The sequence below is a fragment of the Suncus etruscus genome, chromosome 3 (assembly GCF_024139225.1).
Source record: "Suncus etruscus isolate mSunEtr1 chromosome 3, mSunEtr1.pri.cur, whole genome shotgun sequence".
NCBI lineage: Eukaryota > Metazoa > Chordata > Mammalia > Eulipotyphla > Soricidae > Suncus > Suncus etruscus.
In genome coordinates, this window is record NC_064850.1 from 147,090,484 (window position 1) to 147,115,202 (window position 24,719).

General features: G+C 41.9%; 1 protein-coding gene across 1 annotated transcript in view; it reads left to right on the forward strand.

The window, feature by feature from the left end:
- The window catches only part of SMCHD1 (structural maintenance of chromosomes flexible hinge domain containing 1), a 126,555-nt gene extending 117,092 nt beyond the window's left edge, over positions 1 to 9,463 (forward strand). Inside the window, exons 43-48 of the mRNA XM_049770910.1 lie at positions 591 to 700; positions 1,127 to 1,197; positions 4,292 to 4,463; positions 6,248 to 6,406; positions 6,663 to 6,774; positions 8,875 to 9,463. Coding sequence (XP_049626867.1) covers positions 591 to 700; positions 1,127 to 1,197; positions 4,292 to 4,463; positions 6,248 to 6,406; positions 6,663 to 6,774; positions 8,875 to 8,899 — 649 coding nt within the window. The 3' untranslated portion in view covers positions 8,900 to 9,463. The remainder of the gene's footprint in view (positions 1 to 590; positions 701 to 1,126; positions 1,198 to 4,291; positions 4,464 to 6,247; positions 6,407 to 6,662; positions 6,775 to 8,874) is intronic.
- The last annotated feature ends 15,256 nt before the right edge of the window (positions 9,464 to 24,719 follow it).

Consider the following 24,719-nt stretch of genomic DNA (forward strand, 5'->3'; position numbering starts at 1 on the left):
GCTTTACCTCCATGCTATCTCTCCGGCCCCACCATTCCTCACTCTTTAAACTCCCTGTCTATCCCCTCTGCCAAGGGCAAAGAGAAAGGATCCTTATTTATTTTTTCACCTGTGTCAGTATTGACATTTGGTCTTCACTCTAGGTCCGCCTCCACATGAAACATTCGTTAACATCCTTATTTAGGGCCAGCTTTAAAGATTACTTTTCTCCTTCCTTGGCCAACAAAGCAGTTAATTTATATTTTATACACTAATTTTTAAAAAAGCATATAATTCTTCTATGTGAAGAACGTTGTTTTCTAAGAACATAATAGTTGATCAGTTAAAAGTATCACTTGTGGGCCAGGAAGATCCCCGAGATGGCCAGTGCATGTACTTTGCACGTGAGACTCCTCTTCCCCATCCTTTAGACCCTTTCTCTGAGCTGAAAGTAGCCTCTGAGCACTGCCAGATGCGGCCAGAAACAAAACCAAAAACAATCATTTATGCTTAAGGAATTGATTAACAATATGTTGTATAGCTGCTTTTTTTTTTTACATCTTATAAAGTATGTTTTACATTTTTTAAAAACTTACTTGTTTTGATTTAAGACCTCTACCTCATTATCGAAATGGAAAATTGCATTTTAAACCCATGGGAGATCCCGTCTTTGCTCGAAATTTGCTAACGTTTCCAGATAATGTAGAACATTGTGAAACAGGTAAGGAATTTATTTTGTCTTTATTTTATATTGCTCTTATATTTGTGATAGCTTAGTTTATTGTTACAGGAGCTTATGTGCTTGTTTAATAAGCAAGTGATAGTTCAAACAATTTTTTCCTCTGAGGAAGAAAATTTAGAGTGAAAATATTAAGTAAAAATTAGATTTCTGGGCCCGGAGAGATAACATAGCGGCGTTTGCCTTGCAAGCAGCCAATTCAGGACCAAAGGTGGTTGGTTCGAATCCCGGTGTCTCATATGGTCCCCGTGCCTGCCAGGAGCTATTTCTGAGCAGATAGCCAGGAGTAACCCCTGAGTGTTTCCGGGTGTGGCCCAAAAAAAAAAAACAAAAAAGAAATTAGATTTCTAAGACATTTGTGTTGTGCAGCAGTATCATGATTTTTTTTTTAATTATTGAATTTTTTAGTATTTGGTATGCTGTTGGGAGACACCATTATTTTGGATAATTTGGATGCTGCCAATCATTATAGAAGAGAGGTATGTATTTGAATTTCTTTTTAATCTGTAGTTCTAACTTGAGTATTTTTGAAATGCTATATATTAGAAGTATAGAAATTATTGCAGAGTCAGGAGATGACTCAAAGGTCTGGATACATTTCAGGAGCCCAGGTTCAATTCTTGTTACCATTGGGTCCCCCAAACAACCACCAGAGCAACATAGCTCAGCTTCAAGTTTTTTTTTTTTTTGTTTTTGTTTTTTTTCTTTTTCGTTTTTTGGGCACACCCAGTAATGCTCAGGGGTTACTCCTGGCTATGCGCTCAGAAGTCGCTCCTGGCTTGGGGGACCATACGGGACGCCCGGGGATCAAACCGCGGTCCGTCCTAGGCTAGCACAGGCAAGGCAGGCACCTTACCTCTAGCGCCACCGCCCGGCCCCAGCTTCAAGTTATTTTAATGATAGATGTATAAATGACTAACCTTGTCAGACCAATTTAATTTCTTTGAATTGATAAGTAGCATAAATGTGGGCCAAAATGAGTCGTAATATGGGCTATGAAGTCATCATGGATCTTATTCTATTATTGGTAGCATTAGGAAGAAAAGAGTACTTTTTAGATCTTAGGTGATTCACTAGAAATGTAATTTGCTATGGTCCTTCCTTACTAGCTATTGGAACTGCTGTAAAATTGCCATAGACTGGATCATTTTATTTTGCTTTTGTTTTGGGGCCACACTCAGCAGTGCTCAGGACTTCCTCCTGACTGGCCTTGGGAGACTATCTGTGATACCAATGATTAAAATCAGATTTGCCTCATGCAAGGCAACCTCCCTACCACTTCTGGCCCCCAAACTGGGTACTTTAAACAGTAGAAATGTATTATCAGATAGTTCCAAAGACTTGAAAACTAAAAATTCAAGGTCTGGAGTGGTAAGTTTCTTACTTACCTGAAGCCTGTGTAAAAGGATTTGTTCAGGACATTTTCCTGGGGTTTGTCTTCCGGTGTCTTTTTATATCTGCATATATCTCCTAAATTTACCTTATAAAGATGATTCCATTCTGTATAAAGCCCACTTGATCTTCAAAAATAACATCACTTTCAGACGAACTGAGATTTGGACTTGATTGTATCAATTTAGAGGAGAACATATTTGAAATTACACCTTTAAAAGAGGGCACTTTGGGAGCTGAAGAGATAGCACAGCAGTAGGGTGTTTGCCTTGCATGCAATTGACCCAGGACAATGGTGGTTCGAATCCTGGCGTCCCATATGTTCCCCCAGGCCTGCCAGGAGCAATTTCTGAGTGCAGTGCCAGGAGTAACTCCTGAGTGCTGCTGGGTTTAATGACCCTGGTCACACCACCCCCCAAAAAGAGGGCTACGAGATGTTTCAGCTGACTTTGCTATGTGTCACACATTCCAAAAGTTAACAGATTAATGGTGTATCATAATCTCCATTAATGTTAGCGTATTCGATCTTGATTCTTTTTTTTTTTTTCTTTTTGGTTTTTGGGCCCTACCCGGCATTGCTCGGGTTACTCCTGGCTGTCTGCTCAGAAATAGCTCCTGGCAGGCACAGGGGACCATATAGTACACCAGGATTCGAACCAACCACCTTTGGTTCTGGATCGGCTGCTTGCAAGGCAAACGCCGCTGTGCTATCTCTCCGGGCCCTCAATCTCGATTCTTAAATTGATTACTGTTACTGGCATGTTTTTTTAGTGAACTAGACCATACAATATGAGGGGACACTCCAGTAGACACGAACTAAAAAATTATTTCACAAGGCTTTTCCTAGTCTTGGAGGAGCTGGGGAACCATATGGGCACCTTAATTATTCCTTGTAGACCATGTACTATTGTACTATGCACTGTACTGTTTCTCCAGCCCCGATATCTTTTTTTTTTTTTTGCTTTGTTTTTGTTGTTTGGGGGCCACATCTGATGGTGCTCAGGGTTCCTGGCTTTGTGCTCAGAAATTGCTCTTAGCCGGGATGTTAGGGATCAAATCTGGTTGGCCATGTGCAAAAGCAAATGCCTACCTGCTGTGCTATTGCTTCTGGCCCCATTTCTTTCTAGAATATTTTAGTGTATTGTTCATTTGGCAGGAACACTTACCAGTTTGCCTTTGAGAAAGGCTCTACAGGAGCAAATGAGAAAAAGACATATTTCTCTATAGCTTTTATCCCTTCTTTTTAAGTTTGGGAGCCACAGTCTGTGGTGATCAGAACCAACCCACATCTCCCACATGCCAGCATGTGCTTTATCTTTTATCTAGTTTCCTGTGCTGTCTGCCCACTCACCCCTCTCATTCTTTTTGTGTGTTGTTATTGTTGTTGTTTGACAGTGAGTGGATGGGGAGGGCTTTTGAACCACCTCTAGCACCTCTAGTAGTTCTCAGGAGCTATTCCTGACTCGGTGCTTGGGACCATATGCAGTACTGAGGATTGAGTTGGAGCTAGACATACACAAGCAAACACCTTAATCTCGAGTATATCTGAGCCCTAAATTCTTTTTAGGGTTTTTGAGCCACACCTGGTGACACTCAAGGATTACTTCTGGCTATGCGCTCAGAAATCGCTCCTGGCTTGGGGGACCATATGGGACGCCGGGGGATCAAACCAGGGTGTGAGCAAGGCCGATACCATACCGCTTGTGCCACCGCCCTTGCCCCATGAGCCCTAAATTCTTGACTAGACCCTTCTGTTTTCCCTTTTAGTGCCTTGTGTTTTACCTGTTCTACCTCAGTTCTTAAATTACTTATCTCATTTTTTTCTATGCCTCAATCATCTGACAAGCTTTTGTCAAACAGAAGAAAACTGATTTGCTTTGACACTGTTATGGGCTTCAGATACACAAACTCCTCTCTGGCTTCTCTCTTGCTCTCTACTGTTCATTGGATAAGCTGTTGATTTGACTTCATTTGCATTGTCACTATTAGGCAAATATTTGAGAAGTATCTCATTTTTCTCCGTCTTTTACTTCTACTTCACTAGTTGACAACTTTATGAAAATAGTAAAATCATATCATTTCCAATCTTAGAACCCTTCATTGATTTATTTGCCCTTTTCTTTTTAGAGAAGTTGGAGCACATTCTAATGATAGTAATTATAATTCATTCACTTGAAATAGGTTGTTAGAATCACACACTGTCCTACATTGCTAACCAGAGATGGAGATCGCATTCGAAGTAATGGGAAATTTGGGGGTCTTCAGAATAAAGCTCCTCCAATGGATAAACTTCGAGGAATGGTGTTTGGAGCTCCAGTACCCAAACAGTGCCTGGTCTTAGGGAATCAAATAGGTAGGTTGTTTACATACTTCAGCAATTTATGATTTGATTTTGTTTTTGTTTTTGTTTTTGGGCCACACCCAGCGGTGCTCAGAGGTTACTCCTGGCTATCTGCTCAGAAACAGCTCCTGGCAGGCACGGGGGACCATATGGGACACCAGGATTCGAACCAACCACCTTTGGTCCTGGATCGGCTGCTTGCAAGGCAAACACCGCAGTGCTATCTCTCCGGGCCCTATGATTTGATTTTAATTCTTTACGTGGGACTTCTGAATTGAAATTCTAACATAAAAATTGGGAACAAATATAAATAAATGATTTTTATCTAGTACTTTTCAGCTTTGATAGTTCAAATATATAGAAAATAGGGTCTTCTGTGCCACTTGAAGGGGCTGGGGCATAGGACAGAGAGAGGGCAGTGTTTATGGTGAAGGGAAGTATTCAGCTAGGAGGAGGTAGTTTAAAAGGTGTGATAAAGTATTACATATGAAACCCTATAAGCAACGGTACTGTAAACCATATTGCCAAAACTTGGTGAAGGGATATGGTATTGAAACACTTTTTACCTGGACCCAGTCGTGAATTACTTTGTAATTTCACTGTGACTAAATTATTTTAAAATAAAATGGGATTTTTCCCCTCCTTTTGTTCTTGAAATAAAATACTGTCATTGTTGAATTAAAAATATTTTATTAAATAATTATGCTGCTTATTATATCATAACTGGTAACTTTTAGAATACAACTATATGTAAAGAAGTCTTGGGGCCGGGCGGTGGCACTAGAGGTAAGGTGCCTGCCTTGCCTGTGCTAGCCTTGGATGGACCACGGTTCGATCCCCCGGTGTCCCATATGGTCCCCCAAGCCAGGAGCAACTTCTGAGCGCATAGCCAGGAGTAACCCCTGAGCGTCATCGGGTGTGGCCCAAAAACCAAAAAAAAAAAAAAAAAAGAAGTCTTGTATGTGATTTTCTATTTTCCCTGTAACAGACTGTGTCCCTTTTTTTTTAATTAGTCATCCAATGTCTGTCTTCATCTGTGCTGATATATAGTAGACCAATATCTTAAGAGTCTTAATTTTATGTAGGGATTTTTTGGTTTTGTTTTGTTTGGGTGTAGTTATTTTTTTTGGTTTTGTTTGGTGTTCTTTTTTTCTGCTTTTGGGCCACACCCGGCAGCACTCAGGGTTTACTCCTGGCTCTAAGCTCAGAAATTACTCCTGGCAGGTTTGGAGGACCATCCAGAATACTAAGAATCGAATCCAGGTTGGCCACATGCAAGGCAATGAATGCCCTACCTGCTGTGCTCTGCTCCCATTTTATCACAATTTCTAAAAAACTAATGCCAATAACCTATTTTTGCTGGAGACATAGCTATTCACGTATATTAAAACTACATAAAATTGGGGACCAGAGCGATAGCACAGCAGCAGGGTGTTTGTATGTAAGTAGGGCATTGCCTTGCATGCAGCCAACCTGGATTCAATTCCCAGCATTCCATATGGTCCTCCAAGCCTGCCTGAAGTAATTTCTGAGCTCAGAGCCAGGTGTAAACCCTGAGCTAGGTGTGGCCCATAAACAAATCAAAACAAAAATTTGTGATAAAATACTCATAGTTTGCACTCTTAACCATTTTAAAGTGAGCAACTCTATAGTCTTAAATTGCATTGATTGGTTTCCAATGCAAGTAATCCCAACACTGAACCCATCATCATTGTGGTGTATCTGTGTACTCCTTTGTCAGAAGACACCAACAATTTATCTTGTAGTTTTAGTCTAATTTCTTCGGTCCTTTGCAGATCTTCTTCAGCAGTACCGCACTGCTTTCTGTAGATTGGGCACTGTGAACAAGGACCTTAACGGCCAGTTAGAGTACCTTCACACTCCGGATATGAAGAAGAAAAAGCAAGAACTCGATGAACAAGAGAAAAGTCTTAAACTAATAGAACAAAAGCTAGGTATGTGTTTGTTTTTTACTGTTGATGTCTACTTTTCACTGCATGAAAAAAAAATGATTTGGAAAGTGACTACAAAAAGAATGATCCAAATTTTTTTAGGTTGAATGATGACTCTTAAATGCAAGTCATCTAATTGGTTACATAATATTCTCAGTAGTAATAAGAAACATTATAACTACTTGGGTTTTGTTTTGTTTTGTTTTGTTTTTTTACTTTGGCCTTTAAATTTAATTTTCTACATCTTCTGTGCTTATAGGCATGACTCCCACAAGTAAGTGTAATGATACATTTCATCCAACAAAAGTTGAAATGACAGATTGTCCAATTCCTCCTAAGAGAATGAGAAGAGAATCTACAAGACAAAATAGGTAAATCTGCTGTGATTTGAGAGTTATCACTGTCTAGTTCATCAAAGGCCTCGTCTTTAAAAGTAACTTCTGAGCACTGCAGAGTATGGCCCAAAAAACATACATACATAAATAAATAAATAAATAAATAAATAAATAAATAAATAAATAAATAAATAAATAAATAAAATGGTATCATAGATTGACTTGAAAGTCAATTACTCTAAGAACTAAGAAAAAGAAGTACTGGGACCGGAGAGATAGCATGAAGGTAAGGCATTTGCCTTTCTTGCAGAAGGACGGTGGTTCGAATTCCGGCATCCCATATGGACCCCTGAGCCTGCCAGGAGCGATTTCTGAGCATAGAGCCAGGAGTAACCCCTGAGTGCTGCTGGGTGTGACCCAAAAACCAAAAAAAGAAAAGGAAAGGGGCCCCGAGAGATAGCACAGCGGCGTTTGCCTTGCAAGCAGCTGATCCAGGACCAAAGGTGGTTGGTTCGAATCCCGTGTCCCATATGGTCATGTGGTCCCCCCCCCCCCCCGTGCCTGCCAGGAGCTATTTCTAAGCAGACAGCCAGGAGTAACCCCTGAGCAATGCCGGGTGTGGCCCAAAAACCAAAAAAAAAAGAAAAAAGAAAAGTACTGAAATAGAGATTTTAACTGTGTTTATCTATATGCAAGATAAGTTTGGTTCTGAATGATGTGTGTTTAGGATGAGACTATGGTTAATAGAAACTAAAACTGACCATGTGTTTTTTGTTTGGTTTGATTTTTGGGCCACACCTGGTAATGATGCTCAGGGGTTACTCCTGGCTATGCGCTCAGAAATCGCTCCTAGCCTGAGGGACCATATGGGACACCAGGTGATCAAATTGCTGTCCGTCCTAGGCTAGCTTGTGCAGAGCAGATGCCGTATCGCTTGCGCCACTGCTCCAGTCCCTAAAACTGATCATGTTTAATGATAGTTTTTAACATAAAAAAAAAATCAGAGTGAATGGAAACAGTTTTATAAGTTAGGATTTATTTGATAACAAACCCAATTTTAATATTTAGAATTTTTTCATACAGATGCATAAAAATTTAGTACACCGCAAATCTCTAATAGAACTAGCTATATTGCAAGTGATCTGGAGCTGTACATGGCTAGTGGCTACTGGTTTGGAGAGCACTGGAATAAAAAGAACCCATGTTTTATGCATCCTCACCCCGTCCCATTTCTAATCTTTGTTCAACTGTTAAATTATTTTGCTGCACTGAGAATAAGGTGAATAAGTGACAAATAAAACCAACTTTTTACAAGAAAAAAATTATTTTGCTGCCCCTTTTTTTCATTATGTTGCTCTTAAAGTAGCACTTTACAGAAAACATATCACACCCAATCTGGGTTGGAGTTCAAGTAGGGCCTAGCAAGAGCACAGCACAGGACAGGGTGTTTGCCTTGCATTCGGCTGAAGTAATTTCTGAGCATAGAAGTAACCCCTGAGTACCACTGGGCATGACCTCAAAACCAAAATAAAAACAACTAAAAGAAGGGGCCGAAGAGATAGCATGGAGGTAAATAAGGCATTTGCCTTGCATGCAGGATGGTGGTTTGAATCCCAGCATCCCATATGGTCCCCCGAGCCTGCCAGGAGCAATTTCTGAGCATAGAGCCAGCAGTAACTCCTGAGCACGGCCGGGTGTGACCCAAAAACAAAAACAAAACTAAAAGAAATAAAGAAGTGATAATCTCCGGAATTGTGCACTGAGGTAAACCTTACTGGCACAAATTACTTGCCCTTTTGTTTATGTTGACTTCAACCTTTTTGTTTTCTGAGCTACCACCACATTCCATTGCTCTGGAATCGGTCAGCAATTTCTGGACACCATGTCAACCGGGACCTCACAAGTGGAAAGCATGCGCGCAGACCTTTAAGCTGCTGACTTTTGGGGCTTTTTGTTGTTTGCATACATCTGAAAAATTGTTAATATTCCAGGATTTAATGTATCTTTTTATATTAACAATTATCATAGTTTCATTGGAATATTTTAACATCTCGGTCTGGTGAAATTTCAAGGAAGGAAAACTTTTGAAACAAAATAAATATTTTTTCTTTTTTTTTTTTTTTTCACTTTTACCAGAATTATAACCAAAACAGATGTGTGAGAAAACTGGCAGAGAATGACCTTTGGTCTCCCTGAGATTGCCTCTTGGCAGCTGTTTCAGAAGACCAAGAGGGTGACTTGCCAGATTGGATCTTTCTGTGGACTCTTTCTCAGTATCTATCTGGACATGCAATTCCACATCTATCCAGTTGAGACGAGAGAATCAAGCATCTGCTCAAATTCACACATCTCATGGGACAATATGGATTTACTAAAATTGTTCCGGTCATCAGTGCCCTTTGCTTTTCACTTGCAGTATGTCAGAGGAAATAGCGGCGAAAAGTGACACACAGCATTTTAATTCCAAACGAAGAAAAGTATGTGTACTTTTTTCCATTGTGATGATCATGGATATGCTAGAACTGTTTCTTGAAAGCAAGCATTTTTATTCCTTTTGTGTGAATTTACTATTTAACAAAACTTCTGTTGTTTCAAAGGAACAACTGTAGAGGGTAGGTATTTAAGTGTAAATATGTGAAGAAACTCTTAATGAAGTATTTAGAATAAAAAATAGAAAAGGTACAGGTGCCTGAGAATTCAGGTGCTAAGATACTTTTAAAAAGTTAAATCGGGCCCGGATAGATAGCACAGCGGTGTTTGCCTTGCAAGCAGCCGATCCAGGACCAAAGGTGTTTGGTTCGAATCCCGGTGTCCCATATGGTCCCCCGTGCCTGCCAGGAGCTATTTCTGAGCAGACAGCCAGGAGTAAACCCTGAGCACCGCCGGGTGTGGCCCAAAAACAAAAAAAAAAAAAAAAAAAAAAAAAAGTTAAATCGATGAACCTGTGATAATAGCATTATGACTTTCTAAAGACTTAACGAATGTAAATATGCAGCTCCTTCTTTTTATAAGTACTGTTTAACTTTTATTAATAATAGATTGTATACTACCAGCCTTAATTCTACATTTACCTTATTTTGTAATTTTTTATTACTATTTTTAAAGGCTTAAAGAAGTCACTCTCACATTACTGCAATAAGGATCTGCTAGAAAATTGCTGCAAAAACGTTGTATTCAAGCTAACATGTATACATGTTTTGTGTAAGTTTAGGACTATAGGTCTATGAAGTTTTGTAATGAGATACTTTTGGTATACAGTTTTGTGTCCCAGGAAACTTGTGTATTTTTTCATATTTTCTAAATATACAGTGAGGTGAATAAAGAAGTGTTCTTTCCCTCCTTTTTTTTTTTTTTTTCCTTTCCTTTTTGGACCACACCTAATGATGCTCAGAGATTACTCCTGGCTTGGGGGGGACCATATGGGATGCCGGAGAATCAAACCGAGGTCTGTCCTAAGTTAGCTTGTGCCACTGCTCAGGCCGGCCTCCTTTCTTTAAAATGGAAATCTTCATAGAAGTAACATTGATTTAAAAAAAAAAAAAAAAGTCTCATCATATTAACGTGTCTATCATTGGAAGTCATTTGTTTTATTAAAGAATAAAATGGCCCAGAGGTATCTCATTTTCTCATATTTTGCTGATATATTTGCTTTATAGTAGGTTACAGTATAGTGTAAACATGACTTTTATATCCATGAAGAAACAAAAAAAATTAGATGACTTCAATGCAGGACTTGTAGTAATCCTACAGTAATCTAAAGAAAATACTGAAGTCCTCTTCAGAAGAGATTGAAGGGAGTTTTGAGCCACATGAGGTGTTTTTGGGGTCCCAGCAAATATTCAGCCACCACATGATGCCGATGAATTTGAGGGATCTCACAAAGTTTGTATTCCAGCCTGCTGAATTATCTCCCCTGCCCTTTTTTATTTTTATTGCTAAGTGATCTTTTTGTGCATTTATTTTTGCACCTACCTTGCTCCGAATATGAAGCACAAGAGAAGTTCAGCAGCTGAGACTCCTTTTCACTGCTATTCATAAAGCTTGCTTTTCCTCATGGAGCAATTAATACCAACTACCTACTTTTTTCAGATTACTTCAGAAGTTATATTGTGATTAGGGATATGGTTCAATTTGGTATAGAGTAATCTTACTTGTCTGAGCCTCTGGACTTGTACCTCAGCACCATATAGTACCCAAGCATCTCAAACGCAAGTGACCTTGTCTCCTCCACCCCTATTGGGTTAGGTACTGATGTCAAAACTGCAGTACCACATAGGCCCTTGAACATCCTCAGACACGGGAGGGAGAAAGGTGGGAGGGGGGGATGGGCTCAAAATCATGGACAGGAGCACATGCTCTGTGTGTAGGAATCCCTGGTCCACTGCATGGTTCTCAAGAGCCATGAGGAGCAGCCTGATAGAATTCTCTGCTGAAACTGGACCTATTTGAGCACAGCACACTGAACACTGGCGCTGCAACAGACTTTACATCCAGAATCAGCCCACAGTGTCAAGCTACTGTCCACTCTTCCAGGAACTAGTCCCTAGAGAAGTAATACTCAGAAGTGTTTTGTCACCCCTAGTTCTAGAACCCTGGCTCTGAGATAATGGGAGGAGCACAATTTTAACGTTGATAGGTAGAATATCTGTAACAGTATCAGAAAAAAGAGCTAGAGGCCAGAGCAATAGTATAGCAAGTAGGACATTTGTTTGCTTTGCTTGCAATCAACCCAGGGTCAACCTCAACACCCCATGTGGTTCCCCAAGCCTACCAGGAGTGATCTGAGTGCAGAACCAAGGGTAAGCCATGACCACTGACAAAGTGTGGCACAAAACAATATGGAGAGTTATATAAGGAAAAACAGTTATATATTGCTGAATAAGAATAAAATGCTGAAGCCAGGCGATACACAGAAAATCAAAGCAAACATTTTATTTTTATCACATCCAGCATTGTTCAGGGACTATTTCTGACTTAGTGCTGGGGATCACTTCTGACAGTACTGAGGGCCAGTGCCAGGGATTGAATTTGGGTCTCCTGCATGCTAAAAGCATATGTTCAGTCTGTTAAAACCATATTTCCAGACCTATCATTTGAAATCTCAGGCTGAAGAGAAAGTACAGTGGTTGAGCACTTTCCCCAGCACTGAAAATGGTCCCCAAGTGCAGCTGGTATGCCTCATTAGGCTCTCCCCACACCCAGAAGTAGCTGGTGTAAAATGTAAAAATTTAAATGAAATGTAAATATTACATGGTATGGACTAAATAGTGTCCCTACCAAAAAATCCTTAAATTTGTAGCAGAAAACCTCAAAGTGAATGTGTCTGAAGAGTCCTAAGGGGTTATGGTTAAATGAGGTCATAAGGTGGGGCCCCTAATTCAGTAGGACTCTGGCCTTATGGAGGATAAATGTGTCTCAGCTATGTGGGAACACAGAAGGTGGCTGTCAACAGGCTGACTGAAGCAATAGCAATAATAAAATGTAAGTAAATCTAACAATCCAATTAAATGGCAGCTGTTGCCAGACTAATTCGTAAAGACAGATTTTTAAAAGGCTGGAAATGTAAAAAACAAAACAAAAACATGTGATATAGTAAGGATGCAAGGTAGTCACTAATAGCAACTTTTACAGGTTTTTTTATATGTATAAATATGTCTTTTTGCTTTGTTTTGTTTTTGTTTTTGGGCCACACCCAGCTGTGCTCAGGGGTTATTCCTGGCTATCTGCTCAGAAATAGCTCCTGGCAGGCACGGGGGACCATATGGGACACCGGGATTCGAACCAACCACCTTTGGTCCTGGATCGGCTGCTTGCAAGGCAAACACCGCTATGCTATCTCTCTGGGCCCTAAATATGTCAATTATAATCTTTTTTTTTTTTTTTTTTTTTTTTTTTTTGGTTTTTGGGCCACACCCGGTGACGCTCAGGGGTTACTCCTGGCTATGCGCTCAGAAGTCGCTCCTGGCTTGGGGGACCATATGGGACGCCGGGGGATCGAACCGCGGTCCGTCTCCTAGGCTAGCGCAGGTAAGGCAGGCACCTTACCTCGAGCGCCACCGCCCGGCCCCGTCAATTATAATCTTAATAAGTGCATCTCAGATCACCTTTACTAAAACTACTGTTGGAGCAAGGAAGGTAGCACAATGTGTAAAGCATTTGCCTGTACCCAACGCAGATTCAATCCCCAACATCCCAGGTGATTCCCTGAGCATCCCAACATGTAGTCCAGTGCTTCCTGATCCCTGCTGAGGAAGACCCCAGCAAATTAATCTCGTCAAGGTCTGCTGACCAGGAAACAGAGAAGCAGGGAGGAGCGGGCCACGCGCATCTCTTAGCCCATGAACCCCACCACAACATGCAGTAAAAAGCCTCGCTACAAGTGTGTCAATGGGGAAACAACACAGGACAACAGCATGCATAGAGAATGAAGATGGTAGCTCTGGTGACTGACCCAGAAAGTACCAACCACATAGTTAACCTCTCAGACAAGGAATTTAGAGTAGTAATTTGGAGGATGCTCTTAGAATTCAAAGAAATAGGGGCCGGGCGGTGGCGCTGGAGGTAAGGTGCCTGCCTTACCTGCACTAGCCTAGGAGACGGACCGCGGTTCGATCCCCCGGCGTCCCATATGGTCCCCCAAGCCAGGAGCGACTTCTGAGCGCATAGCCAGGAGTAACCCCTGAGCGTCACCGGGTGTGGCCCAAAAACCAAAAAAAAAAAAAAAAATTCAAAGAAATAGATCAAGCTGAAGAGAACAAAGAGATAGAAATCAGAAAACTCCAAACTGAAATAACAGGACTGAAAAACTCAGTAGATGAAATTAAAAACTCAATGGAAAGCCTCTCCAACAGAGTAACAGCAGCTGAGGACAGAATCAGTGAGCTGGAAGATGAGATGCAGAACAACTCTATACAGCTGAAGAGACTGGAAAAGAACTGTAAAGCAAACAATTAGACAATGGAAAAACTACTCAAAGAATCTGAACTAAAGAAAATAAAGTCTTTGACAAATTCAACAGAAACAACATAAGAATCGTTGAAGTCCCAGAGACCCAGGAAGAATCAGTAGTCAAGGACATCATTACAGAGAAACTCTCAGAGTTAAAGATGGCATGCAACCAAATCGTGCATGCCCCAAGAGAACCAGCTAAGATTAAGATTTACAGCAGACCTGTCACAAGAAACCTTCAAGATCAGAAGGCAGTGGTGGGATATAGTGACAAAATTCAACACAATGGGGCCGGGAAGGTGGCGCTAGAGGTAAGGTGTCTGCCTTACAAGCGCTAGCCAAGGAACGGACCGCGGTTCGATCCCCCGGCGTCCCATATGGTCCCCCCAAGCCAGGGCGATTTCTGAGCACATAGCCAGGAGTAACCCCTGAGCATCAAACGGGTGTGGCCCAAAAACCAAAAAAAAAAAAAAAAAAAAAATTCAACACAATGAATGCTTTGCCTAGAATACTGCACTCAGCCAGACTCACTTTCAGGTTTGAAGGAAATATACATAACTTCACGGATAAACAGTAGCTAAGAAACTTTACAGACTCAAAACCAGCCCTAAAAGAAAAACTGAAAAGTCTACTTTAAGCCAATATGTGGTCCAAAGGCTAAAAAAAAACCACCTAAAACTAAAATAAGCACATTTTCAGTCTGTAAGATACCCATCTGACATTTACATGTTAATGCTCATTGAGTTCATTCTTCTACTTAGTAATCAGCTTGAAATGCAAGAATTTTTTATATATTATGTCTTGAAATTTTTGGTGTGCAATACATGCCCATTTTGTGAATGTTATCCTTATGGTTTCTATAAAACAAAACACTGACCTCCGAGCATACCACCAGGTATGGTCCCTGCAATATTATATGTGATGAAGTGTCAGCATACCTACTGTATATTTCTTTTTTTTTTTTTTTTTTTTTTTTTTGGTTTTTGGGCCACACCCGGTAACGCTCAGGGGTTACTCCTGGCTATGCGCTCAGAAGTTGCTCCTGGCTTGGGGGACCATATGGGACGCCGGGGGATCGAACCGTGGTCCGTCCAAGGCTAGCGCGGGCAAGGCAGGCACCTTACCTCTTGCGCCACCGCCCGGCCCCACCTACTGTATATTTCATCACAACCAGCATGTGGTATATGGGCCCCTAGGTACTGTCAGGGTCACTCCTAAACATTGGCAGGGCTTTTTTGTTTTTTATTTAATTTCGTTTTTATTTTAAACACCATGGTTACAAGGTTGTTAATAATTGTTTTTGTTTTCTGCAAATTAAGTTGTTCGTGATTGAGTTTCAGTCATACAATGCACAACAACCTTCAAGACTCCTAGGCTTGGCCCCAAAACAAAAGGAAAAAAATATGATAAAAGGGCCAAGCCAGCAGGAAGATAAAGCAGTTACACACAAATAGATACCTTGTAATACCCAAAACATGGGCCCGGAAAGAGCACAGTGGTAGAGAGTTTGCCTTGCACAGGGCCGACCTGGGACTGACCTGCGTTTGATTCCCAGTATCCCGTGTGGTCCTCTGGGCCTGCCAAATGTGATTTCTGAGTGCAGGGCCAGTAGTGATCCCTGAGTGCTGAATGCTGCCTGGTGTGGCCCAAAAATCAAAAATAATAGATCTAAAAATACATGAAACAAGCTGACAAAATAACTCATCAATAATAGTTGGGAATTAAACTTTTAATAATGGTTAAAACTATTAGGGCCAGAGTGATAGTACAATGGGTGGGGTGTTTGCCTTGCACGTGGCCAACCCAGGATGGACCTAGGTTTGATCCCTGCATCCCATATGGTGCCCCGAGCCTGCCAGAAGTGTTTTCTGAGCGCAGAGCCTGGAGTTTTAAACCCTGAGCACCACCTGGTGTAGCCCAAAAACCAAAAAAGAAAAAACTATATTAGATCAACATTAAAATAGAATACAGGGCCAGAGCGATAGCACAGTGGTAGGCCGTTTGCCTTGCACATCAACCCGGGACAGACCCAGGTTCAATTCCCAGTAACCCATATGGCCCCCTGCGCCTAACAGGAGCTTCTCAGTGCAACCAGGTGTGGCCCAAAAAGCAAATGAATGAATAAATAAAATAGAATACAGTAAAGATAAAGAAAAATTTAAAAATATATACTGTATAAGCCAGGTAGACTAACAGAAAATCCCACTGACATAGTCATTTTTCCAAGTGTACTTTTCAGGGTAAACCATGAAATAAGCCTCAAATTTTATTAACTGATTTTCCCGTTTGGTTGTGATCCCCAGTAGTCTCTTGCCATTGGTCACAGTGCTCCCTAGGGCCTGTTGTTGCAGTTCCTGCTCACACTTGCTGCTGTGCAATAAGAGATGTCAAACAACAGGATTACTGAGATTTCATACATGGGGGTTGGGGTCTGGATCAAATCCAGTTATTTCCTCTCAAGACAGGTCTCTGCCAATACATCCTGTGTCCCAACCTTAGCAAACAAAAGGCCAAAAACAATATGAAGTATGTTCTTTATTATATGCTATCAATTTTGAAATTGGTGGGAAACTCCCAGATTGAGCTCAAATAGCACTGTACAAGATGCCCATGGGTATCTGGAAATGGCCCTGATCCCATCAAACACACACTGGGGAGCCTCAAAAAATTTCAGGAACATCTAAAAGAATTATAGGCTTTGACCAAATATGATTTATTTCATCTGAAGATGAATTCATGAAATACAACTTATCAAAAGATTTAATGTAATCCAGTTGCATGTCTGTAGGTGCAGGGAAAAATTTAATAAAGGCCCAACCACCTAACAATAGAACACTCAGCCAGATAAAGGTCATCTAGGAAAAGCTGAGTGTTAACATCACACTTCATGATAAAGCTGATTACTTTTCCTTGGGGTCAGGAATAAGACCAGAATAGTTGTTTGCAATTCCTAGTCTCTATGAAAATTTCAGAGCAGTAATGAAAAAAGTCCAGGGTGTCAAGATTGGAAAGGGAAAAAATATTGAAAAGACCACAAAGGAAAAAATGACACCATCTCTCCATCTCTCTTTGTATATGTCACGCTTTTTGTTTGTTTTTTTTTTTGTTTTTGGGTCACACTGGCAGCGTTCAGGGGTTACTCCTGGCTCTATGCTCAGAAATCGCCCCCAGCAGGCTCTGGGGGCCATATGGGATGCCAGGATTTGAACCACCATCCTTCTGCATGCAAAGCAAACGCCTTACCGCTGTGCTGTTTCTCTGGCCCCTATAGCACGCTTTTATATGTGGAAAATTATGCCTGTAAAAAACCATAAGAATAGTTGATCGGGGGGCCCGGAAAGATAGCACAGCAGTGTTTGCCTTGCAAAGCAGCCTATCCAGGACCAAAGGTGGTTGGTTCAAATCCCGGTGTCCCATATGGTCCCCCGTGCCTGCCAGGAGCTATTTCTGAGCACACAGCCAGGAGTAACCCCTGAGCACCGCCGGGTGTGGCCCCAAAAAAAACAAAACAAACAAACAAACAAAAAAAAGAATAGTTGATCGGGGCTGGCGAGGTGGCGCTAGAGGTAAGGGTCTGCCTTGCAAGCGCTAGTCAAGGAAGGACCGCTGTTCAATCCCCCGGCGTCCCATATGGTCCCCCCCAAGCCAGGGACAATTTCTGAGCGCTTAGCCAGGAGTAACCCCTGAGCATCAAACAGGTGTGGCCCGAAAAAACAAAAACAAAAAAAAGAATAGTTGAGCTTAGGACCAGAGCGATAGCACAGCAGTAGGCATTTGCCTTACACACGTCGGACTGGGGACAGACCCAGGTTCTATCCCCAGCATTCTGTATGGTCCCTCAAGCCTGCCAGGAGCGATTTCTGAGCACAGAGCCAGGAGTAGCCCCTGAGCACCACCGGGTGTGCATTCCTTCACCCCCCCTCAAAAAAAGGAATAATTGAGCTTTCTAAAGTTATAAGATAAAAAATATTCAAAAATCAATCTATATTTGCAACGGTCCCTCGAATCTATATTTGTAAAATGGAATTAAGAAGACAATTCTGCCCCTTAAATAAGCCCAGGAACAAGATTTCCCCGAACCTACAGAATACAAAACATGCCCTGAGCTTTAGATTGAATGTAAATAATGTAAATATTGTCTTTTTTTTTTTTTTTTTGGTTTTTATGTCTTTTCATGACTCAATAAGCATAGTATCTTTCTTCACTGAAATTAGAAATGCTTCAATCTGGGCCCGGAGAGATAGCACAGCGCAAGCAGCCGATCCAGGACCAAAGGTGGTTGGTTTGAATCCCGGTGTCCCATACGGTCCCCCCGTGCCTGCCAGGAGCTATTTCTCAGCAGACAGCCAGGAGTAACCCCTGAGCATCGCTGGGTGTGGCCCAAAAACCAAAAAAAAAAAAAAAAAATCAACACAGATCAATTTGAGATGATTGCTACACCTCCCCGTGGAATTACTAAAAGTCAGTGTCTAAGGATTTACTGGGCTTGGTTTAGTGCAAGTTGAGCCTTCTATGTTACTGTGTTACTATGTAAAGCAGGGGTGGCGTTGGGCTGCTATAGGGAATCTGTCCCTTTCCTTTCTGAGACTGCCACAGAGGTATCCTGGGCCTGATTACCTGGGAAGTATTGGCAGCCATTAGTTTCTTTCTTTTTCTTTTTCTTTTTCTTTTTTTTTTTTTTTTTTTTTGTGGGGGCGAGGGGTTTGGGTCACACCCAGCTGCGCTCAGGGGTTATTCCTGGCTCTACACTCAGAAATAACTCCTGGCAGACTCGGGGGACCATATGGGATTCCGGGACTTGAACCACCAACCTTCTGCATGCAAGGCAAACACCTTACCTCATGCTATCTCTCCAGCGCCCAGCCATTAGTTTCTTATTCCTTAATATTTTAATTTAGAAGGAAATAATGGATGCTAGAGAGATAGTAGAGCAGATAACGTGCTCTCTTTGCATGCTGTGGACTCAAGTTTGATGCCCAGTACCACATAACATTCCCCAAAGCAGGGTAGGCAATATTCCTGAGCACAGAGTCAGAAGTAAGCCCTGAGCTTACTCAAACCCAACTTCTTAATTGCTAATCTTGTCTCTGCTGGCTCTTTCAAACTCTGTTTTTTTGCTTAAACATGAATTCCTTTCTCTTCCCACATCTTTTCTGTTCCATTTAATAAAACCTTTCTTGCTTCACAATCATCACTATAGCTGTAGGATTTCTTTTATTTATTTATTTGGCCATACTCGATGATGCTCAGGGGTTACTCCTGGCTCTAAACTCAAAAATCGCTCCTGGCAGGAGGACCATATGGGATGCCAGGAATAGAATCTAGGTCTGTTTCGGGTCAGCAGTGTTCAAGGCAAATGCCCTACATATGTGCTATTACTCTGGCCCCTTAGTTCTATGATTTCTAACTCACAGAATTCAAGCTTATTAATAATTGATGCTAATCTTTTATGCTAAGAGAACAATGGCTAGACTACATCAGACAGCTGCTATTTTATTCTTTTTTTTTTTTTTTTTTTTGGTTTTTGGGCCACACCTCGTGGTGCTCAGGGGTTACTCCTGGCTGTCTGCTCAGAAATAGCTCCTGGAAGGCACAGGGGACCATATGGGACACCGGGATTCAAACCAACCACCTTTGGTCCTGGATCGGCTGCTTGCAAGGCAAACACCACTGTGCTATCTCTCCAGGCCCTGCTATTTTATTCTTCACGTTTAAGATGGTTTTGGTTTTTTTTTCTCTAGATCATTTACTAAATTTTGGTCTTCTAATCCCACTTTCATCCATTTTTATCCCCCTCCCCTCCATCTCCATCCTTTATTCTCTATTTTCTCTACTACAAAACCCAGATTCATTGGTTGAGAAATTGTTGTAAGCAGACTGAGGGACAGCAGCTGAATTGCACGCTTTTCTTGCTGGAAGCCTGAATTTGGTGCCCAACACTGCTTGGTTCCTACAGTACCAACAGTGACCACCAAGCACAGAACAATGAATAACCAAAGATAGTACTGAGGGTAAGGCTTTTGCCTTGCACGCAGCTGCCCCATGTTCTATCCTAACACCTCTTATTATCCCCTGACTAACACCAATCCCTGGGACTGGTGCTGGAGATCAGCAAGCCAGGAAGCCCTGGACACCACTGGGTGTGGCCCAAAAGCCCAAAGAAAAATATCATAAAGAAATTGGGCCAGGGGCCGAAGAGATAGCATGGAGGTAGGACATTTGCCTTGCATGCAGAAGGAAAATGGTTCAAATCCCGGTATCCCATATGGTCCCCCAAGCCTACCAGGAGCAATTTTGAGCATAGAGCCAGGACTAATCCCTGAGTGCTGCTGGGAAAGAGAGAGAAAGAAAGAAAGAAAGAAAGAAAGAAAGAAAGAAAGAAAGAAAGAAAGAAAGAAAGAGAGAGAGAGAGAGAGAGGGAGGGAGGGAGGAGGAGGGGAGAGAGAGAGAGAGAGAGAGAGAGAGAGAGAGAGAGAGAAAGAAAGAAGGAAGGAAGGACGGAAGGAAGGAAGAAAGAAAGAAAGAAAGAAAGAAAGAAAGAAAGAAAGAAAGAAAGAAAGAAAGAAAGAAAGAAAGAAAGAAAGAAGGAAGAAAGAAAGAAAGAAAGAAAGAAAGAAAGAAAGAAAGAAAGAAAGAAAGAAAGAAAGAAAGAAAGAAAGAAAGGAGAGAAAGAGAGAAAGAGAGAGAAAAAGAAAAGAAATTGGGCCAGAGCAATGGCACTTGCCTTGCACGCATTCAACCTGGGCTCCATCTTCGGCATGGCAATGGTCTTCCCAGTATCACCAGAAGTGATTCCTGAGCAGAGAGAGCAGGAGTAACCTCTGAGCACAGCCAGGAATTCCCCTTCCCGCAAAAAAAAAAAAGAACCAGAAATAAAAAGTAGTTGATTGGGGGCCAGAATGATAGCATAGAGATAGAGCATTTGCCTTGCACACGTCCACCCCCAGATAGATCCCAATTTGATTCCCAGTATCCCACATGGTCCCCTGAACCTGCCAGGAGTGATTTCTGAGTGCAGAGCCAGGAGTAACCCCTAAGTGTCACCGGGTGTGACTCAAAAACCAAATTAAAAAAATATAAAAAATAAAGTAGTTAATATGTTTATTTGAGGACCAGGATTACAAACGTGTGTAGTTGGGTTTCAGTCATAAAAAAATACACCTCCTTTTATGAGTGCAACCTTCCCACCACCAATCCCCTTATCTCCCTCTTCCCTCACCCCCTGCCTATCTTCAAGACAGGCATTCTATCTCTCACTCACTACCATTATCATGATAGTTGTTGGTGTAGTTATTTCTCTAACTGAACTCATCAATTTTTGTGGTAAGCTTCATTTCATGGGCTGGTTCTTTTAAACCACATCTCTATTGTCTCTGAATATTATTACCATACTATATTTTTCTTAAATCCCACAGATGAGTAAGACTATTCTGTATCTATCTCTTCCGACTCATTTTACTCAGCATAATAGTTTCCATGCCCATCCAATGTATAGGAAAATTCCATGACTTCATTTTTCCTAATAACTAATAGTATTTCATTGTGTAGAAACACCACAGTTTCTTTAGACATTCATCTGTTGTCAGGCATCTGGGTTGTTTCCAGATTCTGGCTATTGTAAATAAAGCTGAAATGAACATTGGCTTCTTCTTTCTATTTTCAAAACCATATTAGGAAACTATAGTAATTGAGAGTATGTGTTGGGATTTTAAAACAAGACACATAGATCAATTAAACAGCATAGAAAGCCATGGGCTGAACATAGCTTAAGGGGCTGAGCAAATGCTTTGCATGCTAGGAGGCCTGGTATCAATATTTGGTAGTGTCTCCTGAGCATGACCAGGAGCAAATCCCTGAACAACAGGAGGGTAGTCCCTGAACAATGCCAGTTGCAGTCTCCCCAAATAACAGGGATCCCAGAAATAAATTCATGTGTGATATTCAATTAACATTATAGGGATTGGAGAGATAGCATGTAGGTAAGGTGTTTGCCTTTCATGCAGAAGGTCAATGGTTCGAACCCCGGCATCCCATATGGTCCCCTGAGCCTGCCAGGAGCAATTTCTGAGCATAGAGCCAGGAGTAACCCCTGAGTGCTGCCAGGTGTGACCCAAAAACAAAAACAAAACAAAACAAAAACAATTAACATTATAGAGGAACAAAGAATATTCAATGAGGAAAAATGTAGTTAATAAATGGTTTTGGAAATGTGGTGCACTTATATCTTATACCACTATCATATACCAGTTAGGTATAAGTGAATCAATGGCTTGAAGGTAGGAACTAAAATGATAAAACTTCTAGGGTGAACAAATGGTAAGCTTCTTCCCATGGTTATTTGGGAAGGTCTTGTTCATGGTTATTTGGATTTGGTTTCAATATCAAAGGTAACAAAATCAAATAGACAAGTGTAACAACATCAAACAAAAGAGTGTCTATATTGTAAAGGAGGCAAAATTAAAAGGCACCCTACCAAATAGGAGGAAATATTTGCAAGTCACGTATGTGATTTATAATGGATAAATGTACAAAATACAAAAATAATTCATGCAACTCAATGGCAAAGTACTTTAAAACGGGCAAATGATTTGAATGAACATTTTTCTAAAGAAAATATACAGAGGATTAAGGGCACATAAAAAAATGCGTTAAAGTAATACCAGCCATCAGGGAAGTACAAATCAAAAATCACCATGAAATATTTCTTCAGGGGCCGGCGAGGTGGCGCTAGAGGTAAGTTGTCTGCCTTGCAAGCGCTAGCCAAGGAAGGACCGTGTGGTTCGATACCCCCGGCATCCCATATGTCCCCCCCAAGCCAGGGGCAATTTGAGCGCTTAGCCAGGAGTAACCCCTGAGCATGAAATGGGTATGGCCCCCCAAAAAAACAAATAATGTTTTTTGTTTTGTTTTGATTTTGGTTTTGGTTTTTTGGCCCACACCCGTTTGATGCTCAGGGGCTACTCCTGGCTTAGCGCTCAAAAAAAGCGTCCTGGCTTGGGGGGACGATATGGGACACCAGGGGATCAAACCGCAGTCGCAATCTTTCCTTGGCTAGCGCTTGCAAGGCAGACACCTTACCTCCAGTGCCACCTTCCCAGCCCCATGTTAGAATGTTTATTATTTATTTATTTATTTTAGCTTTTTGGGCCACATCCAGTGATACTCAGGGGTTGCTCCTGGCTCTGCTCGAAGTAATCCCTGCTGGTTTGGGGGACCATATGGGACGTTGGGGGATCGAACCAAGGTTTGTCCTAGGTTATCACGTGCAAGGCAAACGCCCTCTCACTTGCACCACCACTCTGGCCCCTAGAATGTTTATTTTAGAAATCAAGAAACCAGGGGCCAGCGAGGTGGCGCTAGAAGTAAGGTGTCTGCCTTGCAAGCACTAGCCAAGGATCAGGACCGCGGTTCGATTCCCTGGCATCCCATATGGTCCCCCCAAGCCAGGGGCAATTTCTGAGCGCTTAGCCAGGAGTAACCCCTGAGCATCAAATGGGTGTGGCCGAAAAACAAAAAAAAAAAATCAAGAAACTGGTTGAAGAGATTACATAGAGGATAAAGCACACACTTTGCAAGTGATCAATGCCTATTTAAATCCTGGTTCCAAGTAGACCTCTATTGTTTGGATGACCTGGGTAATCCCCTGTACTGCAGGGTCTGGGTAGCAATGCATTCTTGGGTTTTCACATTGAACTGCTGGTCTAATTGGCTGAGAATCACCAGGATGGTAAAAATGCTGGCAAGAGTGTAAATAAAATGAAAGTAACTGCTTTATTGGTGGTACTACACATACATGAATTCACTATGAAAAGCAAAATGGCTATTCCTGAAAAATAAAGAAAAATGACTAAGAGATCCAACAATTCTACTATTAGGTATTTATCGTATTTGTTTGTTTTAGGGCCACACCCAGTGGTGCTCAAAGATTACTCCTGGTTCTGTGCTCAGGGATTACTCCTGCAGTATTCAGGGGATTACATGGGGTGTCGGAGATCAAACTTGCATGGGCCACATGCAAGCCAAGGCCTCTACCCTCTGTACTATTACTCTGTCCCCTAGGCATTTGTCAGTTTTGATTCTTTTCTCTTTTTTTCTCTTTTTTTGATTTTTGGGCCACACCCGGCAGTGCTCAGGGGTTACTCCTGGCTGTCTGCTCAGAAATAGCTCCTGGCAGGCACGGGGGACCATATGGGACACCGGGATTCGAACCAACCACCTTTGGTCCTGGATCGGCTGCTTGCAAGGCAAACGCCGCTGTGCTATCTCTCCGGGCCCTTTGATTCTTTTCTTTTGAGGGTTGGACCATATTCAGCTGTGGTCCAACTGGCTTTCTCTAGCTCTGAGCTCAGGAACCATCCTGGCAAGGCTCAAGTTGCCTGAGTTGTACATGGCCTGACTTGGCTATGTACAAGGTAAGTACCTAAACCCTAAACTGAGAGACTTTCTTAAAACTCTAGTGGTGGGCCCGGAGAGATAGCACAGCGGTGTTTGCCTTGCAAGCAGCCGATCCAGGACCTAAGGTGGTTGGTTCGAATCCCGGTGTCCCATATGGTCCCCCGTGCCTGCCAGGAGCTATTTCTGAGCAGACAGCCAGGAGTAACCCCTGGGCAACGCCGGTTGTGGCCCACAAACAAAAGCAAAAAAAAAAAAAAAAAAAAAAACCTCTAGTGGTACACAAAGTAACAAACACATCACAGGGACTTAATCTGGTGATGCAGCCAGTTCCCTAATGAAAGAACTTCCTCAGAGTCTGCCTGTGTTTCCCTGGTCCACCAGGAAAAAGAAACGAAGCTTGACTTGAACTGATCAAATATGTGGGTGCATTTTCCAATATAGTCCAGTCCCCTACTGTCTGCTCATGGCCTCCAGCTGCTGAGGACAGAGAAAGGCAGGTTCTCATTTCCTTGCAGCTGCCAGGGTGATGATAAAATTGGTTTCAGCTCACAGACTGCCCAGACTGAGGAAACAGCCCTGGTGCTTGATTCAATGTGGGAAAGGCCTGAATGCCTGGATGGGTTAGGTTTACAGGGTGA